The sequence below is a fragment of the Anolis carolinensis genome, chromosome 2 (assembly GCF_035594765.1).
Source record: "Anolis carolinensis isolate JA03-04 chromosome 2, rAnoCar3.1.pri, whole genome shotgun sequence".
Taxonomy (NCBI): Eukaryota; Metazoa; Chordata; class Lepidosauria; order Squamata; family Dactyloidae; genus Anolis; species Anolis carolinensis.
Genome location: NC_085842.1, coordinates 86,843,011 through 86,865,555, shown reverse-complemented (window position 1 = coordinate 86,865,555; position 22,545 = coordinate 86,843,011). Strand labels below are relative to the sequence as shown.

The 22,545-nt window shown below is 41.7% G+C and overlaps 1 protein-coding gene across 3 annotated transcripts in view; it reads left to right on the top strand.

Moving 5' to 3' along the window:
- Positions 1-14,366, top strand: part of dag1 (dystroglycan 1) — an 89,889-nt gene extending 75,523 nt beyond the window's left edge. For all 3 annotated transcript variants that reach the window (XM_003217546.4, XM_016991563.2, XM_062970124.1), the window contains one exon: positions 9,430-14,366. In XM_003217546.4, coding sequence (XP_003217594.1) covers positions 9,430-11,817 — 2,388 coding nt within the window. In that variant the 3' untranslated portion in view covers positions 11,818-14,366. The remainder of the gene's footprint in view (positions 1-9,429) is intronic.
- Positions 14,367-22,545: the final 8,179 nt, after the last annotated feature.

Genomic DNA, 22,545 nt, shown 5'->3' with positions numbered 1-22,545 from the left:
AAGGATACCATCCATCCATCTTGCCCTTGGTCGGCCCCTCTTCCTTTTTCCTTCCAATTTCCCCAGCATCATTGTCTTCTCCAAGCTTTCCTATCTTATTATGAGGCCAAAGTATTTCATCTTTCCCTCTAATTTCCTTCCCTCCAGTGAGCAGTCGGGCATTATTTCCTGGAGTATGGACTGGTTTGGAAAGATTGAGGGAGTTGGACATGTTCAGCTCAGTGAAGAGAAAACTGAGGGGTGGCATGATGAACATACCATACTTCATGAGTGTTCTCAGAGAGGAGGAGGCAGGCCTGTCCCTCCCGCCCCAGTGGATAGGACCACATCTAATGATTTCAAGTTTAAAGTGGGTAGATTTTGATGGAATGTTTTGAAAGTGAGAGAAGTTAGCAATGAAACAAATTATTAACTTTCTGAACTTAATGGTTTCAAAAAAAGGAGTACATTAGTAACAAAACCATACTTTCCCACAATATATCTCATATTCAAACACCATACCTCCTTGGGTCAGAAAGATTGCTGATTCCATACTACACTGTTCATCCCAGGCTGCAAACCTCTGCCTAGCTATTCTGGTGTAAGCCAGGTGTAACATCACCGAGTGCCTATCTACATTATTCATTAGAGGTACAGTAGAGTCTCACTTATCCAAACCTCGCTTATCCAAGCTTCTGGATTATCCAAGCCATTTTTGTAGTCAATGTTTTCAATATATCGTGATATTTTGGTGCTAAATTTGTAAATACAGTAATTACAACATAACATTACTGCGTATTGAACTACTTTTTCTGTTAAATTTGTTGTATAACATGATGTTTTGGTGCTTAATTTGTAAAAATCATAACCTAATTTGATGTTTAATAGGCTTTTCCTTAATCCCTCCTTATTATCCAAGATATTCACTTATCCAAGCTTCTGCCGGCCTGTTTAGCTTGGATAAGTGAGACTCTACTGTACTCAGAAGGAAACTGTTGGCACATAAGGTCTAAGTTGTTATTGGAAAAGCTTAATGAGAAGCTAGAAGGAATGAATTCATACTGTAGCCTCCAACCCATCTGGGAATGTCTGCTTCACTTGCAGGTGGATGGCATTATTAAAGAAAAAAATGAGGCATGAAACTCTTAAAACCCACAAATTGCAGCACATATTTAATTCTCAGTTCACAATTTAGTTTGCCTTCAGGAGAACATTCCAAAACTTGTTCATGCACTGTTAGCGGGAGAAGGGGTGGAAGCCTTCATTTAAAACAAAAAACTTTTGAACATAGACTTATTTTTTGCTTTATATTTGTCCCGCTTTTCTCCAGATACAGGAACTCTTTTGGGTTCATTATAGAATTAGGATATTGTGTGAAACGTGCATGTGCTGTATGTAGTCCTTTCAATCAAATTTACAACATTGCTATTAATAAAAAACATTTTTATTTCCCCCTTCCCTCCAGCTCCTGCTGCTCCAAGTGTTAAACAATAATTACAATTTTCCTGAACAGTAAAAGATATTTATATAGTATTTTAATAGTAATTTAATGTGAACCATCAAATTTTTAAGGCCTGTCCAACTAGTGTGTATCTGTTATTGATATTCAGTAGTTCATTGACAATGAAATGTATGGTATCAAACATGTTTGGCTGGAGCTTGGAATATCTGCCATGGGAACAATATGTTTTTCTTTCACCCATTATAGCTTTGTTCTCCTGCCTGTTTCTGGTGAGATTAACTTCTTTGGGGAAAGGGTGTCCAGTGTATGTTCACACTTTCAGAAAATTCATTTTTGTTATTACAGGCTCATGGAAATCTGTGTTTTGGCAAATCAGAGCTCAGCCTATCTTCTGAGAAATGAAAATGTCCTTACCAAGGAGAGCTTAATCACAGTTGTTCACTAGACTGCAACAAAGTCCTTTAAAACTAAACCTAGAAATTTGCATGTGCAACTTATATCTTGAAATTCTATAGAATGAATATATAAGCTATCATCTCCTAGTTAGTATTAAAATTTTATTCAACAGTCAACCATACAGCTTGTTTTAAAAGTCCATGTAATGTTCAGTCTGCCAGGTGGTATACAGGTCGTGGACAGTTTTGCTAACTGAAATGGATTGAAAGTGGTATCGCTTTCTCTCACTAAAGCCAACCCTTAAGTGGGAAAATGATTGCTTCTTCAGACACCAAGCCCTGGTCTTTCCAGACCTATATCAGTAGGTTTTTGGTTTATAAGTTTAGCTTATTTATTTATTTTCATCCCACCTTTTCCTGATACATGAATGGAAATGTTTTTTAAAAATGAAAATGCATTCATATATAATTATATAATTTTAAAAACCTCTTTCTGTAATTAATACCATTAAATATTAATATGTATTAGAATTAACCTTAATCACATTCTGTGAATGTTGTTCTAATCTGTGGAATAGACCCACTCATTTTGAGGCTGAAAAGGCCTGTGAGTCGGTTTGAAGAAAGCTATTCTGCAATTGTGTTTCAGTTTCTAAGTCCCATTCAAATGAGAGTGATCTGGTGGTGATATTCTAGCTTGCTCCCCCTTGATTGATACTTGGTTAATTTAATGTCACACCTTTGATAACTGAAGGTGTTTTATTATAAACTAGCTGTACTCAGTCACTCGTTACTGTGCCCTAGTCTGGTTAAATGGGAAAGAATGGAGAAAGAGCAGGTTTCTGATATATGTGATTTCACAATACTTGTGGGTAGGTAATTTTTGTAGTTGTTCCATTGTCTGTGGAGATACAGAGATTGTGTGGTTTGGCAACTCTGGAACACGTAAGATATTATTGTCCATGTGAGAAGCAATCTGTGTCTAGATTTAAATCACAGAATTCTAAAGATTGCCCCTGAGTGTAAATATAGATAGATGGATGGATATCGAGCTTTCTTTCCCTGCCCTCCTTCCTATTATTGTTGTTAATGTGTGAGGCCCCAAAGATGTCCCCCTCCCTAAGCATAAGAAGGATCTTCCTAAATGTCTCTCTTCCCTTCTCTGTCAGTTAGTCATCCTCAGGCATCCCTCTGCCGCCTTCCTTTCTTTCCTTTCCCCTGCCGCTTCTGGTTTTGCCTCAGCCCTCACCGTCTCCGCATGCATGCCCTTCTCCTCCTTCATGAAACAACAGCTGTTGCTTTTTTGTGTTGTCGAAGGCTTTCATGGCCGGGATCACAGGGTTGTTGTATGTCTTTCGGGCTGTGTGGCCATGTTCCAGAAGCATTCTCTCCTGACGTTTCGCCCACATCTATGGCAGGCATCCTCAGAGGTTGTGAGGTATGGATAAACTAAGTAAGGAAAGGAAAGAATATATATCTGTGTCCAAGGTGTGGCAAGAGTCCTTTGTCACTGGGAGCCAGCATTAATGTTTCTGTTAATCACCCTAATTAGCATTGGAGATGTTTTGTCCCTTGCCTGGGGGCATCCTTTGTTCAGTCAAGCCTTCATTGTGTTGGTTCCCATCTACTGTTTTGATTTTGGAGTTTTGTAATACTGGTAGCCAGATTTTGTTCATTTTCATGGTTTCTTCCTTTCTGTTAAAGTTGTCCACATGCTTGTGGATTTCAATGGCTTCTCTGTGTAGTCTGACATGATAGTTGTTGGAATGGTCCAGCATTTTTGTGTTCTCAAATAGTATCCTGTGTCCAGGCTGGTTCATCAAATGCTCTGCTATGGCTGATTTCTCTGGTTGAATTAGTCTGCAGTGCCTTTCATGTTCTTTGACTCTTGTTTGGGCGCTGCGTTTGGTGGTCCCTATGTAGACTTGTCCACAGCTGCATGGTATCCGGTAGACTCCTGCAGAAGAGAGAGGATCCCTCTTGTCCTTCGCTGACCGTAGCATTTGTTGGATTTTCTTCGTGGGTCTGTAGATAGTTTGTAGGTTGTGCTTCTTCATCAGCTTCCCTATGCGGTCAGTAGTTCCCTTGATGTATGGTAAGAACACCTTTCCTCTGGGTGGATCTTTGTCTTGACTCTCATGGCTTGTTCTTGCCCTTGCAGCTCTTCTGATGTCTGTGGTGGAGTATCCATTGGCCTGTAGAGCCCAGTTTAGGTGGTTGAGTTCACCACAAATCTGGCTACCAGTATTACAAAACTCCAAAATCAAAACAGTAGATGGGAACCAACACAATGAAGGCTTGACTGAACAAAGGATGCCCCCAGGCAAGGGACAAAACATCTCCAATGCTAATTAGGGTGATTAACAGAAACATTAATGCTGGCTCCCAGTGACAAAGGACTCTTGCCACACCTTGGACACAGATATATATTCTTTCCTTTCCTTACTTAGTTTATCCATACCTCACAACCTCTGAGGATGCCTGCCATAGATGTGGGCGAAACGTCAGGAGAGAATGCTTCTGGAACATGGCCACACAGCCCGAAAGACATACAACAACCCTGTTGCTTTTTTGTTCAGCAGATGGCACTGTTTGTGAGGCTAAGCATGGTTTTACCTGTCTCAGGTGTGACAAGTGTGTAATAATAGCTGTGTGGATACCTTAAAACACTTGCCAGTTCGATTGCCATGTTGTGTCTAAATTTTGAAGCAATCAGTGAAGTAGTTTGTGAGATATGAGATCCCTCACAAACTGACATTACATTTTTATTTATATAGATGATAACTGAAGATATTTGCTTGTATAGTATTGGTTAGCCCCAATTAAAGTTGATTTTTCTCCCCATAATTCTCATACTGGAACATACCATTTCCCTGATTATGTCACTCTCTGTCAGATACCTAGCTGCTCACAATCGCGTGTCTCACTATTACTTACCTGCATTGCCTCCCTGCTTTCCTGTCAAGAAATCCTTATATACATACTCCATTATGTAATCTTTTCTCAGATAAAGTTTGTGAGATCTATATCCCTTAATATGGCTATACAGAATAACACTCTTCCTTATCACTCCAGAGGAAATAAGTCAATATGTGGGAGACATCCCAGATCCTCTTCCTCTGGGTTTTCTCTTGTTTGATGAAGCTCTTATTCTGTTGAAATTACTTATTTCATGGCTTGTAGATTTTTTTACTTCTTCTATTGGATACCTACTTCTGGAAAATCCAGATAAATAATTTCCATCACAAAAATTACAATAGAAATCAGGCATCCAAATGAGCTTTCAAAAATCCACAGTGTTGTGCTTAAACTTATTCCTGCAACAGAAATGTTAGCAGTTCCTTACCAATCTACAACACCAACCATCCGGTGTAACAATGACGAAAGAAAGACTGCCCCGCACAATTATAACGCTGAGTCCACATGGTTGTGGAGTCATGATATGTGTTGTATTTCCAGGTTTTTCAGCCAAGCCAATTTACGTAATAATAATAATAATAATAATAATAATAACAACAACAACAACATTATCATTATCATTATCCACAAAATGAGTCAAATCAGAAATCAATGATTTTTATTTTGTTTTTTGTTCATTTTTTCATTTTTGCATTGGTCCTGTGCCCTTAATCCCCACAAAAGTGGAGTGCCTACTGCAATATTTATCTATTTTGTTCAATTCTGTATTTATTCAGAATAAATGGATCTTTCCCCATAAGAACTTTCTTCCTGAATCATTGCTTTCAGGTGACAAATAAAAATTTGCAATTTAAGAAATGGAAGAATTGTAGGATTTACCTAAGGGAAGCCTCAATCCAAGAACCTTTTAAGAACCGATTTGTAGACTGATCTGAATTAATTGACTGATCTGATTTGGTTCCAAATGAGTCAGACCACATCTTTCACATCACATCTGGTCTCTGTGGGAGATGATCTATGACTGCTAACTTTTTATAAAAAATCTTTATATAGAAGACAAGTTCTAAGAAATAGGCATTATGGTGACCATTTATAAATGTTTCCCTAAGCATATGTATGGAGTGGGGCAGTTTGTTTAATGTCATGGCAATCAGACATATAGGGAGTGAGATCTCAGATGGAGACTGGTCTCACAAGTTGTCTTCTTATAAATCTTGTTTGACTAGCATAATGTAAGAGATTCTAAAAATCATTGTAAAGTTGATATCTAATGCCCTTTCAGCTATCCGGAAAGGTAAATACTGTTCCACCAGTTTGTTGGAAAGGCTGTAATAATGTGGACTCATATCATCACATGTGGTTTGAATGTTCTAAAATAAAAGTTTTTTTTTCTTTTGGAATGTCATTTGGACCAAATCTGACAAGTTACCTGCCAGACTTTTCAATTTTGTCCTGATCTCCTATTGCTTTCTCTTTATGTTAAAAAATAATAGATGCTAAAAGCATGGAAAATGGATTGCATCATTCATTATAGTTGCTTGATTAGAAGTGACCAAGTGTCAGAAAACTGGACATCTTAAGTTGGACTACCTTTGGAGAAGGGTGTGGGACACTTGGTTATTAGAAAAATTCTTCTTGCAGTGGATGAAAGAAAGGCATGGAAGTTGATAAATGTTTACCTACTACATCAGTGATCACTCACAACAATTGCAACCTCTGGCTAGTCAGGTGGATCTTTGAAAGATATTTCATGTTTGTATTCCTCTTCCCCATACAGTGAACATCCAACAAACAACTAAACGATCAGATAGCATTATATGCAGGGCCGGCCGGAGATAATTTTTAATATTAAGCGGGGGTGGGGAAAAGCGCCCCCCCCCCGCCGGCACCGCGGGAGGCGTGGCCATGTGCTGCGGGAGGCACATGGCCACGCCTCCCGTGGCGCCGGCGGGCCTGCCTCCCACGCCCTGGCCCCGCCTCCCGCGCTGCTCGCCCTGACCCCACATCTCACGCAGCGTGGGAGGCGGGGTCAGGGCGAGTAGCACGGGAGGCAGGGCCAGGGTTGGCCCCGCCTCCCGCGCTACTCACCCTCGCCCGTCTGGCGATCGCGGCCTGGAGGGACCTCCGCTGCAGTCTGGCCAGCTGGAAAAGGCCAGACGGGCGAGGGTGAGTAGTGCGGGAGGCGGGGCCAACCCTGGCCCCGCCTCCCGTGCTGCATGCGCCCTGGCCTGGCTGGCCTTGCCCGGCCAGCAGCGGCCATGTGGAGCTCGCTCATCGCCGAACAGGCCTTCCTGTTCACCGGCGAGCGAGCCCATGGTCCCCGCTGGGGCGGGGGAAGCCTGACGGTGCCCCCGGGGGACCTGCGCCCGAGGCGGCCGCCTCACGTGGCCTCCATGGTGGGGCCGGCCCTGATTATATGTGAGAATGAACAACTTAGCAACCACCAACTAGTCTCTTGCCTATGTTTACTGGTTTAATTTTTTTAATATCCCTTTATAAATTACTGCATGTTTTCTTTCATAAATAAAAAAACTATATTGAAAACAAGAATTCAAGGTATTAAGATTAAAAGGTTTTTGTGTGTTTTCCGGGCTGTATGGCCATGTTCCAGAAGTGTTCTCTCCTAACGTTTCGCCCATATCTATGGCAGGCATTCTCAGAAGTTGTGAGGTATATATATATATAACGTCAGAAGAGAATACTTCTGGAACACTGCCATACAGCCTGGAAAACACACAACAACCCTGTGATTCTGGCCATGAAAGCCTTCGACAACATATTAAGATTTAAATTGTTTGAACCTGGTAACTGTGAGATGACCTCCCTCCTCCATCTGTGTTAGAGGGATTTGAACTTAGGCATGGTTTCAAACTGTCCACTTTTCTAATAACTAATGGCTGTAGAAAAAAGGAAATGCTACATACTGTAACTTCGAGTGGTTGGCAGACAAACAGGTATGAAGTCTGCTGGTTGGTATTTCAGATTACCAGGGCTTTTCGGATGACTAGCAAAATTGTTCGTGAATTTGTGTGAAATCAGCATACCTATCTCTCACCTTTCCTGCTCAAAAATAATGATGGAGATATTTAACTATGTTATATAGTTCAGAGATTTGATTAAGGGAAATGGAAGAAATTGTAGAGTAAGAATGAAGTTCAGTGATATCGTCTTTAAATGTGAATGTGCTTTTTTCTTACATTTTCAAAATGAGAGTATATTTTCAAAATGAGAGTATATTTTCATATTAGCCATAGTACTCTTGAGAACTAACAATTGCCATATGGTATGCAAGATAACTACTTTAAAGGAAAGTATGTAATCAGATGTTCCTTCTTTAAGGACAAATAGTGATACCTGTAGTACATTTGCTAAGTAGAGGTAAGTCTTTCAGAGAACACAAGTTAGGTTTCTGAAAAGTTTTTTTAATTATTGTTTTATTTTCTAGTAGACATTAATGTTGGCCCTTTGATGCAGAATCATCATATTTTCTTTAAAACAAAGGAGTTGTGTTAAACAGACACTCCTGCCTGATCTTTTCACCCCCTGGCATTCCTGCTTCTCTCAAAGAACTTCCTGTTCTCCACTCTTCTTGCCCTGATGAAATGTCTTAGCATGCTGCAAAGTGTCAGAGCAAAATGTGGGCCCTCCATCTCTACAGGAACACATTGGAAAAGGAGAATGTGTGACTTGTATGTGAATATCTTAAATGAACAGTTCAAATAGTTTCAGGATTTGTTTTGCTTTTATTAACAGAAGTGGCAAGCAGTAATTTTTCTGGGTTGTAAAATACTGTATTATTTTGGTTTTCTTGTATAACTGATAGTCACATATTATTACTGGTATCACGTGTATGTAGAAAATACCAAACAGAGATTATTAGTTTCTATAAACAGGGCAAAACTATGGAATTTTTGCAGAAATTAACTTGGGTGTGTTACAAATACACATACACTTGAAAAATGCAAGGGTACAAATGATTTTCCCTTAGCAGAGACTTCTCAATGTTATCTGTGCTACACAATGATGGACTTACCAAGTTCTTTTTCTTTAATCTACTCCCTATTATGTTAAGACACTTCTTATATGTAGTCCACATATTTTCAGCCAGGTTTGCAGTACTTCAGCAAAGTGAAGTGGTTCCCAAATTTGTCTGGTTACCTTATCTAAAAAAAGCCTATGACTTTTCAAAAAGGTTTGTCCTTAACAAAGAGGTTTGTTCTTCAAAAGTTGCAGTGGTATAGATAGGTTTATGTTACATTGATCAATTTAGACTCAATTTTCCAAATGTGGCTGTGAAAGTTATCGATCTCCCTCCCTCTCCCCCCCTCCCATATTAACAATTCACACATCGTACATTTTTGTCATCTATGGCACATCAGTGGCTCCAGAGAAGAAAGTAGTGTTTCGTTTCACAAAACCTCCTTTTCTTACTTAGCCATAGAGGGTTTTTACTGTCTGCCAGCAATTTGGGAAGTGTTTGCTTACAAACTTGTTTAATCTTTAGATTCTTTCTCCAATAAACTTGGGCTATATTATGCTACTCAAAGTTACCTTCCCAATCTGCTTGCTACTGAGATTTTAAATGTCGGTTGCATAAATTTTAGCAAAAACAGTTTATTGGCTACTTGTAAAGTACATTGTAACTACCTATGATTATTTTCTTCTTTTTAATAGATCATTGAAGCTGGAAAAGAATCCTTGCCTTCTTGGTTGCATTGGGAATCAGAGAGTAGCACCTTGGAAGGTCTCCCACTTGATACGGATAAAGGCATTCATTACATCTCAGTCAATGCAATGCATCTGTTTTCTAATGGAAGCTATGTACCCCAAACCACCAATGTGTTTTCCATTGAGGTTCACCCTGAAGATCACAATGAACCTCAGTCCGTACGGGTGGCTTCACAAGATGCAAATGAAGCAGCACCATTTGTGTGTAGTGCAGAGGAACCAGTCACTATCTTGACTGTAATATTGGATGCTGACTTAACAAAAATGACACCAAAGCAGAGAATTGAACTACTAAATCGAATGAGAACCTTCTCAGAAGTGGAACTTTATAACATGAAATTAGTTCCTGTTGTTAATAATAGACTATTTGACATGTCAGCTTTTATGGCTGGACCAGGGAATGCAAAGAAGGTAGTGGAAAATGGAGCCTTACTGTCATGGAAACTGGGCTGTTCTTTGAGCCAAAATAGTGTCCCAAACATAAGCAATGTTGAATCTCCAGCAAAAGAAGGAACAATGTCTGCTCATCTTGGCTACCCTGTAGTTGGTTGGCACATTGCTAATAAGAAACCTAATCTTCCAAAGAGAATAAGGCGACAAATTAATGCTACACCAACGCCTGTGACTGCTGTTGGACCTCCAACAACTGCCCTCCAAGAACCACCAATTCGGATTGTTCCAACACCCACCTCCCCAGCCATTGCCCCTCCCACAGAAACAGCTGCTCCTCCAGTAAGAGAGCCTGTACCATTGCCTAAGAAACCCACAGTTACTATTAGAACAAGAGGTGCTATTGTCCAGACTCCAACTCTTGGACCAATTCAGCCAACCAGAGTAGTAGAAGGAACTAGTACTACCCCTGGCCAAATCCGACCAACAATGACTGGGCAAATAGAGGCAACTGCAGCAGTTACACCACCCACAACAAAGAGACCCAAAGGAACTCCTCCAAAACCAGCCACACCATCAACTACTGATACAGGTACAACACGAAGACCAAGACCTACCAAAACCCCTCGACCTCCAAAGCCACCTCGGACTACCAAACCATCCCTTATTGACCAGAAAGCAGTTTCACCACCAACTCGCATTCGCACCACTACAGTTGGCGTTCCCCGTGTTCCCAATGATCCACCAGAGTTGAAAAACCACATTGACAGGGTAGATGCTTGGGAAGGCACTTACTTTGAGCTCAAAATACCATCAGACACTTTCTATGATAAGGAAGATACCACCACTGATAAATTACAACTGACCATGAAGCTAGAAAATGAGAAACCACTGGAAGAAAACTTTTGGGTGCAGTTCAATAGCACTAGTCAGTTAATGTATGGATTACCAAATAGAACCAATTTAGGCAGGCATGAATTTTTCATGCATGCCACAGACAAGGGTGGCCTTTCAACTGTGGATGCTTTTGAAATATTTGTCCATACTTTTGCTGGTAAGGTGTCTCCAGTTAAATTCAAAGCCAAATTCCATGGCGATTATAATGCAGTTGTCAATGATGTTAATAAGAAAATCATGTTGGTAAAGAAGTTGGCCTTTGCCCTTGGAGACAGAAACAGCAGTACTATTACAATTGAGAGCATTGACAAAGGCTCTATTGTAGTTGAGTGGACAAACAATACCCTCCTACCTTTGACATCACCATGCCCCAAAGAGATGATCCGTACCATGAGTAAGAAGATTTCTGATGATTCTGGTGGCCCAAGTCCAGCCTTCACAAATGCCTTAGAGCCAGAGTTTAAACCCATAAACATTTCTGTAGTTGGTGCTGGTATTTGCAGACACATTCAGTTTATTCCTGTGATGAGAGAGGGACTCCCTACAACTGCACCACCTACCGTTGTGGCTCCACCGGATCCAGAAAAAACAAGCGAAGACGATGTGTACCTACATACAGTGATCCCTGCAGTAGTGGTGGCAGCCATTCTGCTTATTGCTGGAATTATTGCTATGATCTGCTATCGCAAGAAGAGAAAGGGCAAGCTCACCATTGAAGACCAAGCCACCTTTATCAAGAAGGGAGTGCCCATCATCTTTGCCGATGAGCTTGACGACTCCAAGCCGCCCCCTTCCTCCAGCATGCCACTGATTCTGCAAGAAGAAAAGGCCCCGCTCCCTCCTCCCGAGTATCCCAATCAGAACATGCCAGAAACCACCCCACTCAACCAAGACACCATAGGGGAGTACACACCGCTGCGAGATGAGGACCCCAACGCACCTCCCTACCAGCCTCCCCCTCCCTTCACAGCACCCATGGAGGGGAAAGGCTCCCGCCCGAAGAACATGACCCCATACAGGTCTCCACCTCCCTACGTTCCTCCTTAATGAACATGAGACGCTGGCGGAGATGGGGCCTCTAGTTCCACACTGGTGTTGTCTGTAGGGATCAGTGGCCTGCAAACACATTGCCAACTAGAATACCAACACAGAGAGTCTGAAAACATTGTTCGGTCCCGGCAGGCCCTCTCCGAATGCGTTTGCTACACCAGAGTGCTTGTGGAACTTTCGGGACACTGATTTTATTTTTGCCTAACAGCTTATGTTTTGTTTATTCATAGAAAAGAAATTCTTGGCTCAAAAAGTATTTCTGACAGCAGGCGTCTCAAAGCATCTTGTGCAAAGGGAGACTGGCTGGACATGCAGGCAGCACTGGGGTGGCACACTGAGTCTCTGCTGTTTGCCTTTAAAACTAACTGTACTGTTTTTTCTATTCACGTGTGTCTAGCTACAGGGCATAACATGAAACGTAGCCTAAAAATTAAAATCCGAGGACTTTCTGAGGTCAACATTAAGTTTTTACATATAATTGCTGTTACCTAAACTTGTATGTATAGATTTGGGGAAAGGGAGGGGAAATACTTTACTACAAATAAGCTCATGGGGTGTTTCCAATGCCAATCAGGCTGAGGGGCTGTCTTTTTTATCAAAGGAATCCTATTTTTTCACACATTATACAGTGAGTCATCAGTGGGGGGTCCTTTTTGCAAACTGTAGATGAGCTCTTGTCACTCTTGCCTCCTGTAGCTCAACGGATGCCACAGGTTTCTTTCAGAATTGAGTCTGGAGAGCCCTTTGCAACTACCAAAAAAAAGCAGAGTGACCTTTTGGAAATGGGGAGACCCAACCATGGTATCTACAGGCTGCAAGGGTCATGGTGCTGCACTGAGATTTTTCATCCGGAAGGCATGTTCTCTGGCTTTTGAAACACTCTTTGAGGTATTTTGGTGAAGATGCAATATTTTTTATGTAGTGTCATGCATTTTTCTCCCATCCAGACTCCTCCTGGACCACAGTATTGGAGCAGCCCCTCTCCCTCCCTGGTTCTGCCTGGCTGTCCCAGCCCACTCCCTCATACCGCTCTCCTCCGCACACACACAGACGCAATAGTAGCTGTCTGGCGGCTGGCAAAATAAAAAAGCGGCAGAAGTAGTTCATAGTCAAAATCAGTGAACTCTCAGCTCTAATTTTATACTAAATTTTTGATACAGCCTCAAATTGTTTTATTAAAAATAATTAAAAATGGTAACGCTGCCAGCAGTTTGTATGAGCTTAGCTTCTTAGTATCAATTCATGGGACTGACTGCTTTGCCCATTTTGGACTTTTTTTCCCATTCTTTTTGGTCTCATAATCATTGTTTTTAAATATTAGAGCCATGTCTAGGCTTCTTGCCTTCTTAAAAAGTGAACTTCCACCATTTTTCCAGGGAAGTTGGAGTTGCCCTCAAGGTCGCTCCCATGCCTTTTTTTTCTTTTAGACAAAGTCTTTTTACGCATGGATTTTTTCTCTCATCCACATGAAACTATTTTTGGTATATTAGAGGGAGGAAAAAACCCTTTGCAATAATGAGTCCATCCCCTGGCTGGGGGCTGGGCAGCCTCTGGCTGACTTTGCACACAAAGCAGACACTTTTAAGCCATATTGACTGTTTTGCAAAGTATGTTTGTGTGCTGACATGGCCAGTTAACACACTAGTGGACGAATGGCTAAAACGGCCTCCACCTCTTGACCTTGCTAGGGTGGCATTTTCCCATCAAGCCTTTTTTTAACTACTTGAACAGGATTTTGCCTATCAAAACAAAGGTTCATTTGGCTGTGGCTCCACAAGAGTTCTGCACTTTTCTTCAGCCCACCTGGCAGAGGAGTATGTGTTGAAGTGAGGGTGACTGTAAAGAAGCCTTTGGGATTTGCCTTTATCTAGTGTTGAGGAGTGTAGGTCTGTCCTACGGAGCCCGCCCCCCCCCCCTTCACAGTGCTTGGATGCTGGCACAGGTCTGAAATGGGGAGAGACCATGGATTCTTCTCACTCAGAAGAACCCGGAGTAGGGAACAGGATGAACCAGTACCCCTTAGGGCATACTGCTTTTGAACAGATGCTAGAAACACAGCCCTAAGCTTGCCCTCTCCCCCAGCGAGCAACCATGGCAGCAGAGTGCCAAAACCTATTCTGGCAGGCCTGCCTTTCCAATGTCTCCAACTTAACAACACGCAGAGCCTCCTAAGCCCAAATGCTGCAAGTTCGAAGGGCCTTCCAAACAGTGCCGTTGTCCCTAGCAACCGATACCACTTTATACTGGTCATGCGCAAGCGCAAACGGTTTCAGGCCTGGGCCTACCTGTCACCATAGAAACTGGAGGCGAAGGGGCAGTGAACGGAATAATAACAATGACATTCTCATCAGCCGCCTTCCCCCTAAGCACCAGTGCTGTTTGTTTATGCCACTAGACACTGTAACGGTGGGAGAGAATCTTGTATTAAAAGTGTTCACCAACCACTGAGTGTTTTTATGTCCTTATATAATTATTTTAAAAATGTGTTTTCTGCATTCTGTAAAGAAACATATCAACTACAATAAACCAGTGTACTTTACTACAAACGCAGAAGGCTGATGAGCTCTTCCATTAGATCTCTCTGGATCCCCTAAAGCACTTAGCGCTTCCCCCCATTGCATGGGAAATATCTGCAAAAGAAGTGCAAACAAACAGACCCAGTGAGTCTTGGGCTACTCAAATGGTGCATCCTATTCTTCTTTGTGGAATTCCAGGTTGTAAAGTGTTGACTTAAAAGATTTTGCAAAATTGGAGATGTGCAAAATAAAGCAGCCTTCCACTCATTTCTCCTGTGAACAAAAAATACTGTTTGCCTTAAATCCTCCCTGGTGAGCAGAGGAAAAAGAAATGTTCTTAAAAGGTCAGAGTGAAGTTGAAAGAACATAATGTGCATTACTGCAAGTCATTTCATTATTCAAAATACACTAAGAAAAAATGTGCTGGTGCCTCGGACGTCAAATACTTGAGTTGCTTTTACAAATCATTAGTTTATAATAAGATTCACAATAATCCATTTTTATTTTTTTTTAAAACCTGATGAAGATTTTTAAGTCTTGTTTTACAGAAGGAGAGAGCTGTAGAGTTGTTAATAGTCACATAACACAATTATAACACTTGATAGCACTTCAACAGCAGTGACTACTTCCTACAGAATCCTGGGGTTTGTAGTTCAGTGAGGTCTTTAAAATTAGCTTTTAGTGCCTTTGGCTTTCTTGTTTGCCTTCAAATTGCTTCTGGCTTACAGTGATGCTCAGGCAAACTTCCTAGACTACAAATCTCAACATTTTGTAGAATGCAGCCAGTCATTGTTGTAACCTGAAAGTTCTACAATTGTGTAGTTTGGAACCACCCTTAATCAGGCCTACCAGTAGGTTCATGATTGAGCACAACTTCAACAATTAAGTCTATGGTACTATTTCTTGGTACTTCAGCAGCTGTCCAGTGAAAAGCTCAATCACTTAAGAACACCTATGCCTGTATAAAAAAAAATATTGGCTTTTAAAAATTCTATCCTTATACCTTCACTGATTTTTAATGTTTCTCACCAGCAGAGGATTATCTTTCTTTCTACCTACGATTAAGGGCTTTGTTTTAGTGGAGAATTGGAAGATCCTGACTCAAGACAAATGGGAGAAGATGGGAAATAACTGAACTTCTTGGTAACCACTGATAAAATTCTCACTCCTTTGATTCTAGGGTTCTTTTTTCTAGGTTTTGAATTTTCCCAATTATAGTTGGGTACAATCACTTTTTAATACCTGAAATTATATTCCTAATAATTGATACAGATTGTAAATATCAATAAATATAACCTTGATTGGGTGCAGTCTACCGTTTAAATCCCTTAGGTCACTATACAGCACATTGGAGGTCACTATACAGTGCATTGGAAGCCCTTTGGTTGAGGTACTGCCAGGCTGAAAAAGTGGGTTTGAAATGTCACATTTGTTACTTAAATCCCTGGTAGTTATGAGATAGCAAGTTCAGTTTCCAATCCTGTAACTGGATGTTGGCCACAATTCATGAATTTAAGAACATGGGTTTAATATATGCCCTTCTTGATCAAAATCTACTCTGGCATTCCTTTTGCACAGTGGTCAACCAGATGCATATACAAAACTTGTATCAGGATATGAATTCAACAGCCCACTCTTATTCGTGTTCCTCAGCAAGTGGCATATTGGAGACATACTGGCTTTCATAGTAAAGGTAAAGGTTTCCCTGATGTTTAGTCGTGTCTGAATCTGGACGTTGGTGCGCATCTCCTTTTCTAAGCCAAAGAGCCAGCGTTGTCCGTAGACCCCTCCAAAGTCATGTGGCCGGCATGAGTGCATGGAGCACCATTACCTTCCCGCTGGAGTGGTACCTATTGATCTACTCATCTTTGCATGTTTTTGAACTACTAGGTTGGCAGAAACTGGGCTAACAGTGGGTGCTCACCCCACTTCCCGGATTCGAACCACCAACCTTTGAGTCAGCACGTTCAGCAGCTCAGTAGTTTAACCTGCTGTGCCACCGGAGCCCCTGACTGGCTTTCATTTGGATGAAAAATAGTCATTCTGACTAGCCATTTAAAATTTTTTGGCCAATCCCCCTTTAAAGTGGTCCAAGGTGGCAGCCATCACTACATCTTGTTACACAGTCTGTCATTTCATGAGGTCCTTGAAGATAGGCCTCAATCTGTACACCTTCATTGGGTGAGCCTTGGCTGTGGTGTTATGAGATAACAAAAATGTCTGTAATCATATCTTCAATATTGTCAATTTTGTTATTTGGATGAATAATTTTGTACACCCCTCAGTCACATCCCCAACTTGATGGTCCTCTTTTGTAAGCTAAGAAGAAGCATATGTTATAACCTTTTCTCATAAAAGACCTTTGTTCATGTTGGTTGCCATTTTCTGCATCTTTTCCAGTTTTTTACAATATCCTTTTTCAGGCCTAATTACAGAAATTGTATACTGCTTTCCCAATATGGCCACATTTCAAATTTATCAAGGGGCAATATAGATCTAAACCCTGTTACTCATCTGGGCAGACCCACTGAATCAATTGTTGATTAAAGTCAACATCTTAAATTCCACAGATTTACGGAGGGTCTACTTGTTGAAGTTAGCAGATCTATAGATGACACACATAGCTTGATAATCTGCAACATTTATTTCCCTTTTTCAGAAGCATAAACCCATAAATTAACTGATTACTGAGATCAAGTAAATGAGTGATTGAAAAGAATTTAGTATTTACAAAAAGGTCCTGCATGTGATGTGATTCACAGTAACCCCAGGCTGTATGTTTTCTGTTGCACATTAAAAGCTATATAGGCACAGGAAAGTCTAAATCCAGTATAATGCTAGTGTTGAGATCTTTGGCCCTTTTCCTTCTCCCCTGTAGCCTTCTCTGGCAGGTTTCCTAGCTTCCTATAATAGGTTTGTAGCGTACTTCAGGAAGAAGGTGAAATTGTGTCCCTCCTGCGTACATTATTTTCCTCAGGAACAGCATGGGATACTAGCCAAGCTCTTCTCAAGGTACCCTCCTTGTGCCTGGTCTCCTTTGGGCAGGTATTCGTTATATTTTATATTGTTTTTTAAACTGTGGTGAAAGCTGTCAAGATGAGCCAGGTATAAAGAACTGGCAAAACACTTTACCCCCAGGAGTTCATGAGTATAATAATGCCAGAAAAAAGCAAGCAGGATCTGTCGAGACATCTAATCCATTTTCCTAACTGCTTTGCACACAGTGCAAGTTGAATCAGTTTCAGGAAATCTTTGTGACATTTAGCCCAGTTGGCTCATTCTCACAGATACAAAATTCATACAAATTTCCCCATTGCAAGTCTTCATAGAAAACTGAAACATCATGTGGCCAGAATTCTGCTTTTGGATGCTCAGCTGGAGAATTTTAAAATATGGAGTACTCAGTATGTTTAATTGGTAATGTTATATTTGCATCAACTAATAAAATACACCAATCAGGTTTTGCAACTGTAAAGTTGGCATATTAGTATTAGCATATTATTTAAAATCCTGCCAAACAGGATGGCATTGATGCAAGGGATGGTTCAAAGTTCATCCGGATGAAAGCCAGTCAGGGTTTTCGAACTGCTAGATTGGCAGAAGCTGGAGCTAACAGCGGGCGCTCACTCCGCTCCTGGCATTTGAACCTGGGACCTTTCGGTCTGCACGTTCAGCAGCTCCGTGCTTTAACACACTTTGCCACCGGATTACATAGGATTACAGCTGAAATTTCATGGAATAGAGCCTGCTTCATCAGATGGATGAAATCTTATCTTTCATTGGCAGACAGATGCATGCACATGTAAATGTACATGTACAGATGGTTACAGAGCAAAAAGTGGTAAGCAATAAGGCCAAACTAATCAAAAGTCCAAGGGCTGTTATCTGTAAGCACTTGGTGGATAGCTTTCTAGTTGCCAAGACAGGCTTCTAGTTCTATGTGTCTAGGCCTCAATCAAGACAATGGTTCCTTCTCTCTACCGTTATTGGTATCATTACTGCTGTTCTTGGTGGTCACTGTTCTTGTCTTGTGCAAAACTTTACACTGGATGACCACAAATTACCTCTTCTACTTCATGACTACCAGGTCCTGCCGTTTCACTTTCCATGGTCATATTTATCTGCCAGCTAACAGTAATACTTTTTGTATTTCAAGAAGTGAGCTCTATTCTATAAAAGCTGATGCTGTGATAAACCTACTGATCCTTTAAGTTGCCACAAGACAAGACTGCTGTTGCAACTTCAGCCATAGATAGGCATTGTCTGACAAAAGGTGGAGCATACTTAGGACTCTATGGATCCTTTGGTGGCTGAATGAAGAAAGCATGGAAGTGGGCCAGTGGCTCTTGTTCTCTCTGCAAGACAAATGTGACTTTGGTGAAGGTGGGTAATTTGGGAACGTGGCAGTTGCCTTTCTTGACTTCAGCACCTGGAAGTTTGGCTCTTCTTGCTCCTATTTTTGGTGTGTGGCTCCTGCTGCACCCTAAGGCTATGAATTGGATTGCTCAGCCGTATGTTAATCAGGCTGCGTTCCGAAGGCGTGTGGAAAGAATAAGAAAATGGATGCTCAAAAGCTTTTTGAGCATCTCTAAAGAGGCTGAGTGGCAGACCTGCATAGGTTTGATTGCCTGCTGTACCCAATGCCATCAGTGCAGCTCCCCATTTTCGTGTTTGGAAAGCCATGATATTGGCTAGCTATGTGTGAGCAGGAACCAAGCGCATGGGCACTGCTGATAAGAATCCCCAGACCAGGCTTTATGTTAACTTTTTTGCAGCAGCGGGCAAGACAGGTTTTAGAAAGCAAGGCTGGGCTCTCAGTCCCTCCTTGCTCCCGGCCTCCTTGTTTTGGCAGGCTTACAAGCAGCCATTAAGCCCATCCCATCTATTTTAAACTCATGCCAGGATGGGAGAAGGGAAAGTTCTGTAACAGACCTTCCCTATTTATGGCTCCCTCGCTGCACAAGTTTACCATCAGTGGGCGGCCCCTCCTTTCTCCAGACCGTCTACATTAAAAGAGAAGCTTAGTTTGGGAGCCTTGAAAACAAAACAAAAACAATTCTAAGGAAATAACGAAGCTTATTTGGTCAAAGAAGCACTCAGTATCCTTCCTGGCACAAACTACTAGGAATAAACAAGCAATTTTTAGCCTCTGTGGGTGGAGTTTATTTTATACTTTGAAACCTGACTCCAGCAGCATTGGACATAATTCAAGGGCAAGGCAGGGAGGCCTGAGGGCTGTTTTTCACTCAACTGCTCCTACTGTGGCTCAGAGCTCCACCTCCCATGTGAGAAATGCACTTCACCGGATGTTCAAGCAGGGTCCTGGGAAGCTTTGTCCAGAAGGCCAAGCCCTGAGCAGCAATCAGCCAAGGATCTCTCTTGAGCAAGGATGGGAGAGACATCGCAGCCTCCCTGTGATCTGCTGTGGCTACCGTTGCTTCCCTTTCCTTTTCCTGCAGTTCCTTCCACTGTGTGCTTGTCACTCCCAAATTGTGTTTCTGCCGCTGGTGACAGCTTCCACTAACCTATTTCCTTGATGTGATTATCCTTTGAATACTGGCAGAACACTCAACTGGGCCTGTCTCTCACCATCAAGCAAAGAGAAAGGGAAATTGCTGTCCCTCTCAAAGATCCTGTGAAGGGTTCACCCACAGCAACTTAACTACTGGCCTGCCCATCACAGCTCTTGTTGGGGCTTTTCCCAGTTTGCTTCAGCCTGATCTTCTGTCTCTGTCCCTCACATCCAGTGACATGAGCTGTAAAATCTCAGCCTGCTGAAGGGATGACAAGGGCACCGAGGAACAGCTCAAGCTGTTTTGCCAAGAATGGCCCAGAGCAACTAAGCAAAAGCATTCTTTCTTAACTCCTCACCCAGCTCCATTTTTTATGCTGGCTTCCTTCAAGAGCTGAAGAGTCTTCCTCTGCCCAACAGAAACACCTCTCTTTGAACCACAATACCAAAATACAACAAGCCTGACTCTTTTCTGGGCCCAGTGCTATTCAACATATTTATTTGGATGATAGAATACAGAGCATACTCACATTTCCAGATGACACCAAATTGGGAAGGATTGCTATTACCCAGAGAACAAGATCAGAATCACAGGGTTGTTGTATGTCTTTCGGGCTGTGTGGCCATGTTCCAGAAGTATTCTCTCCTGACGTTTCGCCCACATCTATGGCAGGCATCCTCAGAGGTTGTGAGGTATGGATAAACGAAGTAAGGAAAGGAAAGAATATATATCTGTGTGGAGTCCAAGGTGTGGCAAGAGTTCTTTGTCACTGGGAGCCAGCATTAATGTTTCAGTTAATCACCCTAATTAGCATTGGAAATGTTTTGTCCCTTGCCTGGGGGCATCCTTTGTTTAGTCAAGCCCTCATTGTGTTGAGGGCTGGACCATTCCAACAACTATCATGTCAGACTACACAGAGAAGCCACTGAAATCCACAAGCATGTGGACAACTTCAACAGAAAGGAAGAAACCATGAAAATGAACAAAATCTGGCTACCAGTATTACAAAACTCCAAAATCAAAACAGTAGATGGGAACCAACACAATGAGGGCTTGACTAAACAAAGGATGCCCCCAGGCAAGGGACAAAACCTTTCCAATGCTAATTAGGGTGATTAACTGAAACATTAATGCTGGCTCCCAGTGACAAAGAACTCTTGACCACACCTTGGACTCCACACAGATATATATTCTTTCCTTTCCTTACTTAGTTTATCCATACCTCACAACCTCTGAGGATGCCTGCCATAGATGTGGGCGAAACGTCAGGAGAGAATACTTCTGGAACATGACCACACAGCCCAAAAGACATACAACAACCCTGTGATCCCAGCCATGAAAGCCTTCGACAACACAAGATCAGAATCCAAAATGACTTTAATGAATTAGAAATGGATCTCAATAGAAAAAAATATATATAAAATACTACACCTAGGCAGAAGAAATGAAATGCACATATATAGGATGAGCAACACCAGATTGAGTAATTGTACACATGAAATGGATCTGGAATCTTTAATAGACCACAAGTTGAATGTGACCCAAAAGCGTGATGCTGCAGCTAAAAAAGCCAATGCAACCCTCAGCTTCATCAATAGAAACTTCTCTAGAGAATGGAACATGGAGCAATGGATTCAAACGATAGGTAAAGAGTTTTCACCTAAACTTTAGAAAACTTTTAATGATGGAGCTGTTTGGCAGTGCAGTAGGCAGCTTGGAGTTTGGTGGAGTCTCCTTTAAGGCTTGATAATTATCTGTCAGGAGTGGTTTCATTGTAACTACCTGCATATCAAGGCGCTGGACAGGATGGGCCTTAGGGTCTCTTCCAGCTCTATGCTTCTTATATGCTGCCTTTTGCCTTCCCCATCCTGACCTCCCTGTTTTTTAATCCATCACGATAATGAGGCACAAGCTGAAGCCTTGATCATAGGTACACAAGCAAGGAAAGGGGCAGGTACACGCAGGGAAAGCCCCATATGCTAAAAGCTAAAGTAAGAACTTTGGAAGGAGGAGTGCACAGAATAGTTGCCAGCAAAGTTAATGGGCAAGTCATCTGCTGACATTTTTGGACTGTTTGTTCAAGAACACCATTGCTGGACAGCTTTTAAAAATGTACCAAGCATATTCATAAAAGAGATGGTTCTCCCATTAGATTTTCAAGCTAAAATTGATCCTCCATAATGGAAATCAGTATATATTTTGACCATTAGGTGCTTGGCTGTGCTACATAGGAGGTCTCTCTCCTTCAAGGCTCTCTTGTCAGCTTTCCAGGGGCGCCATTTAAGCCAGAGTGCTGGATTAAAAGGAGCCTTGCTTTTTATGGATCAAGCTATGAAGAAGCTGGCTTTGACAGAGCTATCAAGCCCAGAAGAAAAGGTTGAAGCGGAGCTTGGTAAAGTAAGTGTTTTGAACTTCTTAAATTCCTCAGGCAACATGGCCACTGACTGGGGATTTCAGGGAACTGCAACCTAATAAAGTAATTCCCCAAACTTCAGAATTAAGGATTGCTGCCATCTGTTCCATATGTTGTCCAAATTATGGAAATTTATTTGCAGTAAATCCTACTGAGATCTATGGAGCCCAATTCACATATAAATGTGCATAAAATTGCTGCCTTAAGGTTGGAAATGAATCTGTGATCAACAAAATTTTGTGTTACTATGGGATCCAACTCATGTGTCTTCAGAGGTAAACCC